The 15,897-nt window shown below is 43.0% G+C and overlaps 1 protein-coding gene and 1 long non-coding RNA gene across 4 annotated transcripts in view; one reads left to right on the top strand and one right to left on the bottom strand.

Annotated features, from left to right (window-relative positions):
• Positions 1–10,679, bottom strand: part of LOC115111532 (solute carrier family 15 member 4-like) — a 54,858-nt gene extending 44,179 nt beyond the window's left edge. The window contains 6 exon segments of the mRNA XM_029637678.2: positions 698–784; positions 1,003–1,144; positions 8,255–8,547; positions 9,669–9,814; positions 9,817–10,284; positions 10,508–10,679. Of these exon segments, the coding sequence (XP_029493538.2) occupies positions 698–784; positions 1,003–1,144; positions 8,255–8,547; positions 9,669–9,814; positions 9,817–10,237 (1,089 nt within the window). The 5' untranslated portion in view covers positions 10,238–10,284; positions 10,508–10,679.
• A 233-nt stretch (positions 10,680–10,912) lies between these two features.
• On the top strand, positions 10,913–15,658 carry LOC135565294 (uncharacterized). 3 transcript variants are annotated; one of them, XR_010461497.1, is made up of 10 exons: positions 10,913–12,657; positions 12,963–13,033; positions 13,121–13,296; positions 13,387–13,448; positions 13,531–13,617; positions 13,705–13,988; positions 14,067–14,104; positions 14,201–14,744; positions 15,026–15,137; positions 15,232–15,658. It is a non-coding gene; the product is annotated as an uncharacterized LOC135565294 (long non-coding RNA). The 3 variants fall into 3 exon arrangements; XR_010461496.1 differs by having other exon boundaries at positions 10,913–13,033; positions 13,705–13,746; positions 13,815–13,988; XR_010461495.1 differs by having other exon boundaries at positions 10,913–13,033.
• The last annotated feature ends 239 nt before the right edge of the window (positions 15,659–15,897 follow it).

Raw genomic sequence — 15,897 nt, 5'->3', positions numbered from 1 at the left:
CGGTACCAATTGCCCTACTGGAATTGACAATTTTTGGGGTCTTCCTCTGACACTGCCTAGTCTAGAATCTGGATGGCAGGAAGCTTGGCCCCTCTAATGTATTGGGCCGTACTACCGTCTAGAAGTCGGATGCCAAGCAGTTGCCAAACCAGTCGGTGATGCAACCGGTCAGGATGCTCTTGATGGCGAAGCTGTAGAACTTTGAGGATCTGAGGGCCCATGCAAAATCTTTTCAGTTTCCTGAGGGGGAATAGGTGTTGTCGTGCCCTCTTCACGACTGTTTGGTGCATTTGGACCATGATAGTTTGTTGGTGATGTGGACACCAAGGAACTTGAAGCTCTCAACCCGCTCCACTACAACCGCATCGATGTGAATGGGGGCGTGTTTGGCCCTCCTTTTCCTGTAGTTCACGATCAGCTCCTTTATCTTGCTCATGTTGAGGGAGAGGTTGGTCTCTGACCTCCATATAGGCTGACTCATCGTTGTCGGTGATCAGGCCTACCACCGTTGTTGTCAGCAAACTTAATGGTGTTGGAGTCATGCTTGGCTATGCAGTCGTGGGTGAACAGGGAGTACAGGAGGGGCCCCGCGTTGAGGATCAATGTGTTGCTGCCTACCCTTACCACCTGGGGGCGGCTTTATAACACCTTCCAGAATAAGAAAAAAAAAATCAACCAAGGCTCAGTTTGAGTTTACCTGGTCGGTGCCGGCGCTGCTGTTGGTGCCTGTGCTGGTGTCAGGAATCCTTAAATGTAGGCTCTGGAGGAAATATGTTGTCTGCATCTATAGCACAATGAAAATCAAATAATTACACTAGCAACGTAGGCCTACAGTACATGTTCAAAGTCCCCAAACTCTCACTATTTCTTCAGTTGTAATGCTATTCTGCCTGCAATAACACTGAACGAACGCACCGTTGCTGATGTTACGTCATGTTGCTATGAAAAAAACTAAAGCTGCTTTGTTACCATAAGGAGAAGAGGTTAATACAAATCTCTTACCTGAAAGTACACAGTCCAGTATGGGATAAGAGCAAAGAACACTGGAAGAATTTTCAGCAGTGCTTTCACCTCCTCCACTTTCTCCTCAGGGAATCTCCCTCCATAAGTCACCTTAGCTCCATCAAGCATGGTTGGCTTAGCCCTTAACAAGAGAAGAATAACACAATTGAACAACTTTAAAAAGATCTACAAAGCGGCTACTGCACGTTTTGATAGGGGCCGTACAATTCTGTAAATATTCCTTAAACATAAACTCAGCTACTATTAAACTAAATGCTGGAGATAAGAGACTTAAAACAGGCCTTTTTTGTTTATGTCTCTCCTTTAAATAAATGGCACTTCTGGCAAAAGGACCCATTTTCTACTAAAGCCTATAATCCCTATCTCTTGAGAAAAAGCCTTAATAAGGAATTCTTGAAACGCTGTAGGATTGGCCAACTTAAAACAATGTTAAGTTCTTGAACAGATTGTGCTACTTAGGTTCAAAGTCAAGCAACAGCACTTCAGAATAACTTCCTCCACAATGAATGATGATGATGAATGCCAGGGAAGACCACAAAAAAAAAGTACAGGCTGGGGATCAAAGAAGGGTTTAACATAAAGATATGGTGACCAGACGTCCCCGTTTTCCAGGGACAGTCCCCGTTTTTGGTGGCATGTCCCCGGCTGGAGCTGTCCCCGGAAATGTCCCCATTTTTAACTGTGCGTAAAAAACAGACTGCAAAGTGAAATAATATTATACGTGGCAAGATCGGGCAGCAGAGCCTACCGGTTGATGTCTCAATCGCGTTGTGCTTGTTTTGTCCAGCAGAGGGGGCTGCTAACTATATCAGCTTCATTCACTCTTCTAACTTCTTGCTCGCGCTAGTTTTAGGGAAAACTGCTGTGGAAAACTCAGCCAGAAGCTAGCAAGTGTCAAGTGAATCCACAACATGACCACAAACAAACTTACACTTGTTTTGAGATACTAGCGAATGATGTTGTCACAATTTATTATATAGATAGATGCTCTGCTTTATAAGGTTTTAAATAGCTAATGTTAACTTAGCTAGATAGCTAGCATAACCTAGGTTGCCAGCCACTGTCATGGTAACCAGATTAAAAAACGTTCACATGTAAACATGTAGTGGACGGGCTATTTTGAAAATAGGATTATATTAAAATAATGCACAATTACCTATGAGAATATTTATTTGTAGATTACAATTTTAATGATTTGGCATTATAAGTAGTGTGAAAATGTATTTTGACATTTTCATGGATACATTAGCAAAATGTTTTCTGTTAGAGAGTGGAGAGGAGGAAGACTGGATAGGAAGAAGCGTGAAAGAGATAGGAGGAAAGGTAAAGATATGATTACAGATCCTGCCAATTTATTATTGCAAAACATTTTTTTTAGATAAAATACAAAAATGAGGCAAGCAATGGGAATCTTAACCAAAGTATTTTATCTAATAGTGTACTATATATATATATATATTAGTGTAGGGGGCAGTATTTTGATGTTTGGATGAAAAACATACCCAAATGAAACTGCCTATTTCTCAGGCCCAGAATATGCATACAATTGTCAGATTAGGATAGAAAAGACTCTAAAGTTTCCAAAACTGTAAAAATATTGTCTGTGAGTATAACAGAACTGATATTGCAGGCAAAAACCTGAGGAAAATCCAACCAGGAAGTGCTGTTTTTCCTGAGACCTCTCTGTTCCATTGCATGCCTTCCCTTCATTTAAAGGGAAATCAACCAGATTCCCTTCTCTATGGCTTCCACATGGTGTGTACAGTCTTTAGACATAGTTTCAGGCTTTTATTCTGAAAAATGAGAGAGAAAGATCACATCGCATCAGTGGATGGCTGGGTGCCAGCAGAGTTTTGCATGCGCAACAGCTTGGAGCAGACATTTTCTCTCTCTCTCCTATTGAAAAAGCTACAGTCCGGTAGGATTGCATATAAAACCTGAGGATTGATTATAAAAAACGTTTGACATGTTTCTACGAACTTTACGGATACTATGTGGAATTTGTCTGCCCCGTCGTGACCGCTCGAGCCTGTGGATTTCTGAACAAAACGCGCCAACCAAATGGAGGTATTTTGGATATAAAAATAATCTTTATTGAACAAAAGGAACATTTATTGTGTAACTGGGAGTCTCGTGAGTGTAAACATCTGAAGATCAAAGGTAAGCGATTAATTTGATTGGTCACGAAAGTCAGAAAAGCAATCTACTTTGCTGTAATGTTTTGGCTGATGAGAGAGATGTCCTAACATAAAACGCTTGGATAGCTTTTGCTGTAAATCTTTTTTGAAATCTGACATGCCAGGTGGATTAACAACAAGCTACGCTGTGTTTTGCTATATTGCACTTGTGATTTCATGAAAATTAAATATTTTTAGTAATTTAAAATTTGGCGCTCTACAATTCAGCAGCTGTTGGCGAAAATGATCCCGCTAAAGGGATCGGTGCGCAAAGAAGTTAAGGGAGTAAAAAGAGTGAAGCGAGGAGTGTGGAAGAGTGAGGTGGAAAGGAAGAAAAAGCAGGAAGACAAGTGGAGAAAGATTGGAGGAGAAGAAAAAGTTAAGAGTAAGAAGAGTGACACAAGGAGAGTGAAGAGCAGATGGAAAGAGCCATTTGTACCTCCTCTAATAAACAGAAATGCCATTTTAATGACATGAGAGAATATCCATTTATACGCTCAGGTCAAGATGATAGAATGGTTAACTGCACCCTTTGTAATTCCTCTTTTTTAATTGGCAGCGGGGGAGGAACGGCAGTGGTAGAACATCAACAGACAAAAAAAGCATAAAGCCCCCCTGATTGCACATGTTTGTATGCCCTCTGTCACCACATTCTTCAAGAAGGTAGAGCCTTCCCAAGAAGAATATGCTTTAGCTGTGAAAGGGTGTCTTTGCATACCACACTATGCGACACAATCATGGTTACAGATCTATGGACTGCACAGCACAACTGACACAAAAGCTTTATGAGCCGAAGTCTACATGTGCTAGGACAAAATGTGAAGCCATAGTGAGTAACGTGTTAGCACCATGGGCAACTACTTTGGTAACAGGACCTAGACCACGTTGAATTTGTGTCCCTGTCCATTGATGCGTCCAATCATGGACATGTAAAGCTGCTGCCAGTAGTAGTCAGATATATGGTGGCAACACATCTGTGGAAACAAAACTGCATGATTTTGTTGAATTGAAAGGAGAAACAGGAGGTTGCAGCGGTGGTCATCCAAAAATGTAACCTGCAAAACAAAGTTGTGGCATTCTCTGCCGACAACACAAATACCAACTTTGGAGGACTGAATAGGCTGGGGAGGGTCAATGTCCATACCAAAGTTAAAAATGCTCTGCAGCGGGAGGTGATTGGCATCATTCATAACACGGCCAGAACAGCTTTGGATATGATTCCCCTTGATGTTGAGTACCTGCTCACAAAGATATTTGATAGTTTCATATTTTCACCATCAGAGTAGAAGACTGAAGAGCTTTTGTGAGTTTGTTGGCCAGGAGTACCATAACATTTTAGGACACAGCTATGTTCGCTGGCTGTCCAAGCTCCCTGCTCTAGAAAGAGTGCCATTAAAATCCTTTTTTCTTTCTGAAGACAAATGCCCTGTTGTTGTGAGCAATGTTCGAAGATCCACTGACTGAACTTTGGCTGGCCTTTGTCCATGGAAACTTGACCATATTCAGTGATATTATCAAGATGCTTGAATAACAGGACTGCTGTGGAGTCAGTTGCAATTCTGAGAAACATCGAGGCAAAATTGACTGCAAGATGTGATGACAACTTCATTCCGATTTTAGTCAGAGGACTTCTGAGAGAGCTAGAGGGAAATGGAGCAATGTCTAAAGAGAGCTTTCTCAAAACATCCCAATCATTTTTCACTGTGGCTGTGAACTACTTGCAAGCATGGGGAAAGCACACAGATAATCTAAAATATTTACATTGTCTCCTTTTAAAAAGGCAACCTCAGCGTGAAGAGATCCAGAAGGCAGCAGGCACACTGCAGGAAAAATGCCCCAATGTGACCATCAATGAGGATGCATTGTTTGATGAGGTTACTGGCCTGCAAGAGTTCCTAAAGGGTCGGATCGCTTGAACAAAGGAAAACATCTGAGATACCGCTTAGTCAGAGATGGAGCACGGTGGTTACCCACTTCAAAGAGAACGACATCCCACACACACTAACGTGGCTAGATTAGCATCTGTTGTCAAGTGCTTACCTGGAAGTAATGCACCAGTCGAGAGAGTGTTTTCCAAATGAATGATATATGGACAGCAGCAAGAAATAGGTTCACTGTTCCTACCATCAAGACCATGCTTATTGTGAAGACGAACTTCAACCTCCCCTGCCAGGAGTTCATGGAAAAGCTGGCCAAAGACAGAGCAATCCTGAAGAAGATACATTCTGCTGAGAAATATACAGATTAGGTTGGTATAAGTATATTATGTAGTTACCAATCTCATCATCGTCTTATTTCTTAATTAAGTTGTTAAGTACACTGCTCAAAAAAATAAAGGGAACACTAAGATAACACATCCTAGATCTGAATTAATTAAATATTCTTATTAAATACTTTTTTCTTTACATAGTTGAATGTGCTGACAACAAAATCACACAAACATTTTCAATGGAAATCACATTTATCAACCCATGGAGGTCTGGATTTGGAGTCACACTCAAAATTAAAGTGGAAAACCACACTACAGGCTGATCCAACTTTGATGTAATGTCCTTAAAACAAGTCAAAATGAGGCTCAGTAGTGTGTGTGGCCTCCACGTGCCTGTATGACCTCCCTACAACGCCTGGGCATGCTCCTGATGAGGTGGCGGATGGTCTCCTGAGGGATCTCCTCCCAGACCTGGACTAAAGCATCCGCCAACTCCTGAACAATGCAACGTGGCGTTGGTGGATGAAACGAGACATGATGTCCCAGATGTGCTCAATTGGATTCAGGTCTGGGGAACGGGCGGGCCAGTCCATAGCATCAATGCCTTCCACTTGCAGGAACTGCTGACACACTCCAGCCACATGAGGTCTAGCATTGTCTTGCATTAGGAGGAACCCAGGACCAACCGCGACAGCATATGGTCTCACAAGGGGTCTGAGGATCTCATCTCGGTACCTAATGGCAGTCAGGCTACCTCTGGCGAGCACATGGAGGGCTGTGCGCCCCCAAAGAAATGCCACACTATGACTGACCCACCGCCAAACCGGTCATGCTGGAGGATGTTGCAGGCAGCAGAACGTTCTCCACGGCGTCTCCAGACTGTCACGTCTGTCACATGTGCTCAGTGTAAACCTGCTTTCATCTGTGAAGAGCACAGGGCGCCAGTGGCGAATTTGCCAATCTTGGTGTTCTCTGGCAAATGAAAAACGTCCTGCACGGTGTTGGGCTGTAAGCACAACCCCCACCTGTGGACGTCGGGGCCTCATACCACCCTCATGGAGTCTGTTTCTGACCGTTTGAGCAGACACATGCACATTTGTGGCCTGCTGGAGGTCATTTTGCAGGGCTCTGGCAGTGCTCTTCCTGCTCCTCCTTGCACAATGCAAAGGTAGCGGTCCTGCTGCTGGGTTGTTGCCCTCCTACGGCCTCCTCCATGTCTCCTGATGTACTGGCCTGTCTCCTGGTAGCGCCTCCATGCTCTGGACACTACGCTGACAGACACAGCAAACCTTCTTGCCACAGCTCGCATTGATGTGCCATCCTGGATGAGCTGCACTACCTGAGCCACTTGTGTGGGTTGTAGACTCAGTCTCATGCTACCACTAGAGTGAAAGCACCGCCAGCATTCAAAAGTTACCAAAACATCAGCCAGGAAGCATAGGAACTGAGAAGTGGTCTGTGGTCCCCACCTGCAGAACCACTCCTTTATTGGGGGTGTCTTGCTAATTGCCTATAATTTCCACCTGTTGTCTATTCCATTTGCACAACAGCATGTGAAATGTATTGTCAATCAGTGTGGCTTCCTAAGTGGACAGTTTGATTTCACTGAAGTGTGATTGACTTGGAGTTACATTGTGTTGTTTAAGTGTTCCCTTTACTTTTTTGAGCAGTGTATTTCACATATACTATTGTCTGTTTTTTTAATTTTGCTCATGTTCTCTTCTGCGCTTACTTCTACCAGGACCACTGAATGGCTGTTCAGATCGGACAGTTCTGTCTTGTCTGTAGTGTTTCTGTAATATAGTTGTTTTCTCTGTCTATCACAGTGTGCCTGTTAAGACTAAATACATGAAACCGGAATTGTCCCCCTTTTTTATTTCATAGATAATAACATTGGATATTTTAATGATAGATTGACCGCTGAACTGGAAATGTCCCCGGTTTTAATGTCAGAAATCTGGTCACCTTACATAAAGAGCTACGATCAACACCTAGTGGTGTGGTACTATCTTGGATTAGAGAACAACCATAACATAGCCTTCTTTTTACTCCCAAAGTAGATTAGAACATGTTTGCTACAAAGTCAAGATTGTGTTTCCATTGAGATCAGATAAAGCACAGCCTCTTTCACACCTTTTATCTAGCCTACATATAGATACTGATACTACTAAAAACACATTTCCATTGGAATTTTGAAGTCAACCCAGGTTGGGCTAACTATTGCGTTTCCACTGCCTCCAGAAATGACAAATGATGTCATGTTGCTAGGTACCCAATATGTGACTGCAGTTAGCTTAGCTAATGTTACTAGCTAGCAAGATGTTGAAGACTTGAGTTCACCCTCACCATGCAGTAAATAACATTACTTATATACTCCTGCCAGTTCCAGCCAGACTCAGCCATGTATGTAGCTTGCTGACATTAGCTATCTAGGTAAACGGTTAGCGCCGTTGCTAGCATAACAGGGTAGCTAGCATTCGAGAGCTGACTTTTCTTATAAAAGTTTGTGTAGTACAAAAATTAATGAAGGATCCAGCTATGGTGGTAATTTGCACCATGTGTGACTACTGCAGTAGTGCCTGTCCATGTGCTAGCTAACAGCAACAAGCCCAGACGAGCTATCCAACTAAAAATGTTGACAGCATCCAGCAGTGATCAGCTTGGTGGCTATATAGTAAAAGGCGTCACCAGCCAGTTGTGAAACTGGGCTGCGCTGGCCCGGATTTCCCTCTACCCAGCTTACATTTGAGATTTCAAGGTGGCTCAAATGGAATTTGGCCCTAATTGTATGTGCCATTGGAAACGGGGCTTTAGTAACAGCAGTGATCTGCCTGGCCCCTCTTACCTTAGCAGGTTGGGCTCTTTGGGCTGTGTGTTGCAGAAGGCATAAACCAGGATCTTGAACAGGTCAGTGAAGGCACTACCGTCAGCAGGCTTGTTGATGAAGACTGTGCGCCCCAGCAGGAACACCAGGAAAGAGACACCCAGGCACACAGCTGGAATTATGTACCCCAATTGGAAGTTGATGTTCTGCTGGATGTAGGCCACACCACCCAGGGACAAGATGGCACCCAGGTTGATGCACCAGTAGAACCAGTTGAAGAACCTGCGAGTGGCCTCTGGGCCACGATCTTTTACCTGTGAGGCAAAAGGGATTGTCATGGCATTCTGCTCTCCATGAGCATCTTTAGGAAACAAAACAGAATAGTAGTATCATATCAAACTGAAGACATAGGCCTAACATTGCTATCTAATAAGAGAAACACCCTAATTATATTAAACATTTTATTGTATATCCCATCATTCAATGGCAGTGAATGAGTGTATAACATCCACGTGATAAACAGTGCTAACATCTTCCTTTTATTCCGTGCTTGACAAAAAAAATGGGAAGAGAACTTTGTGAACAGCAATAAGTTATTTCTAGTAACTTATGAATAGGCTAATCTAATCATGTTTTACAGGTGAACAAGATTTCTATGAATCCTGCTCAGTGGCATTTACCTTTTTTCCTCAATATTACTTTGTGAATCCCATAGAAACTTGGGCAATCAAAATTAAACAAATCTAAACCAATCACCCATCAGAAATGTGGTAAATGACAATGGGATTGAAATCTATGCTAATCAGTCACAAACTCTGAAAACATTTTGGGACAGCCTGGGTTAGCTAGATCAGATTTCCCACTGAAATGGGATTTCCTCTTTCATTAAGGGTCTTACAGGTAGGCCTAATCTAGAATTGTGATGAGAAACTTAACAGGACAAATGTGAGTTTCACTTCCTAAATTGATGTACAATTACTCATCTCACATTCTTCTTAGCCTTAGATGACTGGTGTGTTGACCAGACCTGATGGATGGCATTACCCAAATGTAACTTCATGATGAAAATTACAAAAGGGTTAACCAGCATGGGCCTGGCTGATTGACTTCTCGTGGTAAATGTAGAGAGATGACAGGCGTACTAGATCAACATTTAGCCTATTCCACAACTACCATTTCAGTCCATATACAAGGCTGGCCAAAGTAAGATCATGTTCAGAACCTTTCAGACTTTATAAATTAGGCTGTTATATATATATATATATATATATTCTCTTAAACTCACATATGGGATAACATTAGCAACAATGCATTAGCAACAGTGTAAAGTACAATACATTGAGCCTTCATTGAGTTTTCATTTGATCTTAGAAGCCCTTCTGAAGAAGTCTTAATTGAGAGAGAATGCTTTGCTTATTCATAAGCTTTACTGTACCTGGTCGGCCCCAAATGGAGTGATGTTGGACTTTACTGTTCCTACACCTAGGGCGATGAGAACAAGGCCCATGTAGATCACTGGCCCACAGTAAGGTGCCCGTGTGGGGCAGGTCACATTGCTTGGAGGAGTACTGTTTGAGCTCAACACTCTGCAGGTTGCACCGGAAATGCAATTTCATCACCACATAGGGCATTCCTGGAGTAGTCATATGTGATAAATGGGAAAAACAGCATGCCAAGGAAGTATAGAATCAAACTGCCAGCAATGGTCCAGAACTTGCCCAGATATGCATCAGCCAGCCAGCCACCAAATGGTGAGATCAGGTATGTAACCCCCATGAACATCAGGGGGGCCTGGCTGGCCTCAGTCCCGTTCCAATAAAATGGGCTACTGTTAAGGAAAAGAACCAGGTTGGAAGTGATGCCATAGAATGCGACTCGTTCCAATGATTCTGCAAGCAGAATAGTTGCACACGCCAGTCTTCTGCCCTGGAACACTGACACAGTCCTGCACACAGAGCTGCTGTCCAAAAGAGGGGTGTTCTCACTGGCATCCCTGCTGGCCATCGTCAGCGGACTTGTTGACTTGAGATGTTTACTGGAAACGGTCAACACTAAACAAAATGAACACGAGATTATGATACGACGCGTTATGACAATAATTGCAACAGTTAAGATGTTGGAGAAATTACAACAGGGTTGCTCAGTTTGAGAGACACTTGCTAGCCAGCTCAGTTTGAGACACTTGCTAAATTTGGTGTGCTTCCTGACACCAGCATACTAACTTTAAGCATGATTATGATTTGCATATTAACATTGAGAAGTAGTATACTGTACCTTCAATTAATGACACACTTTCCAACGTCTGGCATTTAGCCTCCTATCTTATCAGTTTGTGCTCGACATGCCACAAAATCAATTGTTCAGAAGAGTGAATATCTACTCGGGTAACTAGTAATGAAACGGACAATCACACACTGCCTGTCAAAGCACTGGCGCGTGACTGCTTTTTTCCGCATAGCGTAAATAGATGGATCGACGTCACAGTTTAAGCGAATGAGGCAGTTAACACCTACATTTTACAAATCTGGTTTTGTTCAGTTGCTGTGCTATTTAGTCCGCCCACTTAATGCATTTAGTGAAGCTCCATTGCCCGGAATGGAAACAGGCTTATACGCTATTGGTCGAAAAGGAAGATATTCAATACTATTTTCTTCAACACTTCCTGGAGGGCTTGCAGATACGTAAGAAGGCGGGGTACGGGGGTATGGGTGATTGGTTGAGCCTACTTGAGTGCGTGACGCCACACCGACCAATTGTGAAACTCAGCTTCAGCTTGATCACCAAATTAATTGGGAAATAAAAGCCTCACCAGCTACCTACCAATCTATTTGAGTTTAACTGTCCAATCGTTAAAATAACGAGCACACTAATTGTTATTTTTACCTTTCCACAAACGGTCTGGTATGTGTTGCTTTATGTAAGAAAGTTAACCCAAATGTATCAAAGAATAGGTAATGCATCCACGATTAGTTAGTGTGTACTACCTGGCCAGTGAACTCGCTAACTAGCTATCCTCCTAAATGCGGTGGTCAGTGGATAAACTAAATTGAAAATATTTGTCGCCAGTTATTGTTGCCGATGGTGTAATTATGTCTAACCAATTATTTATTTACACTGGATGACCGTTATGGGGGCGCTGTGTTGAAGCCTCCGTGCCTCCATCTTGGCACTAACTGACGTTGTAGAAAAATATGTTGGAAGCTGTAGAAATGCATTTCTTAATATCTACATTCGTTTTTGCCACATTTATTCATACTTGCATACTTTTAAATTATTGCAAGGAAACACGCAGGGAGTAGGCCTCGAACCCTCGACCTACTAGCCCGAATTCCAGCGCGCTATCGACTGTGCTCCAAAAGCATGCTCGAGCTGCAGAGTCGTTACATTATATTATGTGCACTAAACATTCATTTAAAGTATTATATTTTTAGATTACTGTCCTCATTACAACAACAAAAATACTTAAATACATGTACTTTGTCCTTAACTTTTAATTGAAATACTGTGGAACTCAATGTTTTAATATGGAGGGGAGTGACAATGTAGCCGAACGGTGGCTTCAAAGCCTCTCAATGGCCAATACATAGCATTTACAATCTTAAGGTTTATATACATTATTGTGTCTAATCTTTTGGCTAGATAGCGGTCTTTTGGCGTTCACAATTATCTACTTACTGCATGGCCAATATGCGAGCTAGCTACGATTCAGTCAGTAGCTATCCTTCTAAATGAGGTGGTCACTGGATAAACAAGCTATGAGTTGAACATATGTGGCTGAAAACGAACTAGTAGCTGGTTTTGTTACCCATGGTGGAAGATCTAACCCGCTGATCCTGAAGCATATTTCCCTATGAACTCGCAACGCAAATCTAGCTAACGTCGCGAATTATCATTTGTTAGCTAGCTGAGTTGTTTTATTAGAAAACGGCTGATATGAATCAAACACTGTAGCTCATCGGTGACAATGTTCTTGGGGCACGGGAATGTCAGATTCGCAATTCAATTGGATGTTTATTGTCATTGAAGTTGGTGGCTACTACTGGGGCCTGTTGCACAAAAGTAGAATTAAGACATCCGGGATAAATGACTCAGCTGAGCTCAATGAAGCCAAAACATGTGCGTCCAGGCTTAATTGGTTGCACAAAGACCAAGCCAGGATGAGCAGACACGGATTCATTAAGCCAGGTGAAACCAATCCTGGATAGGTGCGCGCTCACGGCTCACTCAAATAGACCCTGCCACAGATCACAGATTAACTGATTTACCATGGCAACTAGAGCCGCGTATTTTTCCCCGTTGGAAGCACAAATCCTCATGGAGGCATACGAGGAGGTAAAAGATATAATTAAGAAGAAAGGCAACACCGCCACAGTGATAAAGCAAAGAGAAAAAGCGTGGCAAAGTATTGCAGACCGCCTGAATGCGTAAGTAGTGCACAATTACACACTCACCGCTCCGCTGAAACATCACAATTACAATTCAAATATTTAATTCACATCTCCAAAAATGCAGTTGTACTGTAATTATGAAACGGTTAAATTTTTAATTGAAATGCACTGCAGATATGAGTGATTGTGTAAAGTAACTCCATCACACTGTATAAAGCTATGATACATTTTTTGATATTTTTACTGAAAACAAGACAAAAATACCAAGTAATTTTTTGCAGTGTGACTCCATTAAATGTGTGTGTGTGTGTGTGTGTGTGTGTGTGTGTGTGTGTGTGTAGATTAAACATGAATGGGCCAAAACGGACATGGCAGCAGGTCAAAATCAAATACAAGAACATTCTGCAGAATGGTATGGTCCCTGACTAATATTTAACAAAGCACAAGCATATATTGTACCCAGAAGGTGCCTGCTCACACATTGTCTGTACTGTTTTAGCAGTGAAAAAGAATACCCACAGACAAGGCACGGGTGGTGGGTCACCAAAGGCTGACCTTACCCCAGCAGAGGACATGGCCTTGGAGCTAAATAAAGGCAGGCCCGTCTTAGAGGGGATCCCTGGGGGAAAGAGACGAGCATAGGTTCCTCCCAAGATGCCACCCGCTTCATTCAAGGTATGTCCTTCCATCTCTACATGGGATACAACCACATTCATATTGAATCAATTTGGACTGTCTGACTTTGGTTTACCTATTGCCTTGCAGTGCCTGGCAGCACTGTGTTCCTGTTAGAGCCACCAGCACAAGCACCAGACGATGCTGATCCAGTGAGTACTCCATCAAAGGCATACTGTAGGCCTGGCATGTCTTGTCTACTAGCTTCAATATGAATCCGATTAAATGTGATAGGGTGAAGGCCCCAGTGCAGCAGCAACAGCACATGATGGAGACGATGATGAGGAGGAGACCATCTCTCTGGATTCCAGAAGGCATGAGGTATCATGTTAAGACTGTGAAAGTACTATTTACTCTACAATGGTGAGGAGTCCTCATCAAAATCAAAAAATCTAATTTCTTTTACAGGACCCAGATGCTATACAGTGGGAAAACCAGCCTGGCAACATAGTGCGTATTAATAAAAGGACACCACATCCTGCCAAATTCCAGCTGCGCTAATTGTATTGTGTTCACAGAGCTCACAAGCTATCAGAAAGTTGTATGGCAACCACCTCCGGCGCCAAATAGAACTGGCAGACATAGACATTCAGTACAAGAAGAAAAAGATGGAAAATCTTGCACTGGAGTCCGAAATAAAAAAGAGGACAATTAGGAAACTGGACCTTGAAATAAAAAAACTTGAGAGGGAGGTGAGATATGCCTTCAATGTACACTGTATGCTAACTGTAACACAAATGTATTAATCATTATTTTTCTTTCCTCCCCAGCTCCAAGAAGATGACACAGCTCAAAATAAAAAAATTAGGTATATTCTCGTAAAGTCAAGTGAGCCATGACATATGAGCTCTTATTGTGAGCACACAGGACGGTGGCATCTTTCTAAGGTTTTTTATTTTCCCAGCAATCAGTACAACCAAGTCATCGTTATAAGGCATCGCCCTCTTTTGCCCACCCCCAGCACCAGGTGTGGCCACTAGCCTATATGAAGGCCCAAAATTGTGTGTTCCTTTCTGCTCTGACAATGGCATGCCCATTCGTGCGAGATGTGGTGGATGAAGAAGCACTTGTGCTGAGGAGAGCCTTCAGGCGAGAAAGGGTCTTCAGGGACCGGTTGGACCCACTGGCCTTCCCTGATGACCATCTATATGAAAGATACAGGTTTTCTGCAGATGGCATCAGGTATCTATGCAGACTACTGGGTCCCAGGATTAAGCACCGCACTGCACGGAGCCATGCACTGTGTGTGGAGCAAATGGTTTGTGTGGCCTTGCGCTTTTTTGCTAGTGGAGCCTTCCTGTACTCAGTGGGGGATGCTGAACAAGGCCACAATTTGCCGCACAATAAGGAGTGTGTGTCTGGCTATCAAAGCATTAGCAGATGTCTTCATCTCCTTCCTGGCCACAGAAGACTCTGTGACATCAAAGAGGAGTTCTATAGGATTGCAGGTAAGAGGATCTACAAATTACAGGACAACTGTTAACACATAGTAGGATACTCATTACTTTGTGTGACAGGTTTCCCCAATGTCATTGGTGCAGTGGACTGCACACACATAAGGATAAAAGCCTCCTCAGGTGCCCATGAGGCCGATTTTGTGAATAGGAAATCCTTTCACAGCATTAATGTTCAGGTGAACATAACTTTTTGATATTGTCCATTGACGAACACTCTGCATTGCCAGTGATGTGCATTGATTGGTGTAATATTCCTCATCTTATGATTTCAGATGGTCTGCAATGCTGACTGTGTGATCAGCAATGTTGTGGCAAAATGGCCTGGCTCAGTCCATGACTCCAGAATCTTTCGGGCCTCTGAAATCTATCAGTGCCTATCACAAGGTAAGCCACACAACTCCTATTTATAACCATCATGGCTGTGTCAAGAATATCACTGTGTTTATGAGGTAGTAATGATGAGATTTTGTGTTGACAGGTGAATTCTCTGGTGTGTTGCTGGGAGACAGGGGTATGGCTGCCAGCCTTTTCTCCTGACACCTTTCACAGACCCCAGGAAGCACAGCAGGCCTACAACCATGCCCATGCCAGGACCAGGGCCAGAGTTGAAATGACCTTTGGCCTCCTGAAGGCACGCTTTCACTGCCTTCACAAATTAAGGGTCAGCCCTGTTAGGGCATGTGATATTACTGTGGCTTGTGCTGTCCTCCACAATGTGGCCTGCCTGAGGAAGGAGAGGGCCCCCAGAGTGCCACCAGCCATGGACTGGGACAATCCGGCAATCTTCCCTGATGACGACAGTGGTCGGCTGCTGAGGGACCAATATGTGTTGAATTATTTTAGTTAGTATGTGTGCTTTCAATTTTGGTTAAATATGTCCTGCGGTGGCAGAGGAATTTGGTTTTTTTGGGTTCGTTTTTGACGAATTTGGCCTCTTATGATGTTTGTGCGGTATACTGTGTGTAATACAAGGCTGCAGGAGGCTACTGCATCCATTCATTTGTCTGTTCAGTTGATGTGTATGGATTTGTCCTGCATTTATTTTAGTGTGCAGACATGCAGGGTGTGTTATATACAGACCTTTGAATGTGTATGTATCATTTTGTATAATATGCTTGGATTCTGTGCTTTCCATCTTGTAGAG

The sequence above is a fragment of the Oncorhynchus nerka genome, linkage group LG27 (assembly GCF_034236695.1).
Source record: "Oncorhynchus nerka isolate Pitt River linkage group LG27, Oner_Uvic_2.0, whole genome shotgun sequence".
Classification (NCBI taxonomy): Eukaryota; Metazoa; Chordata; class Actinopteri; order Salmoniformes; family Salmonidae; genus Oncorhynchus; species Oncorhynchus nerka.
The sequence above is the reverse complement of the archived record's forward strand: the minus strand, read 5'-3'. Positions and strand labels throughout refer to the sequence as shown.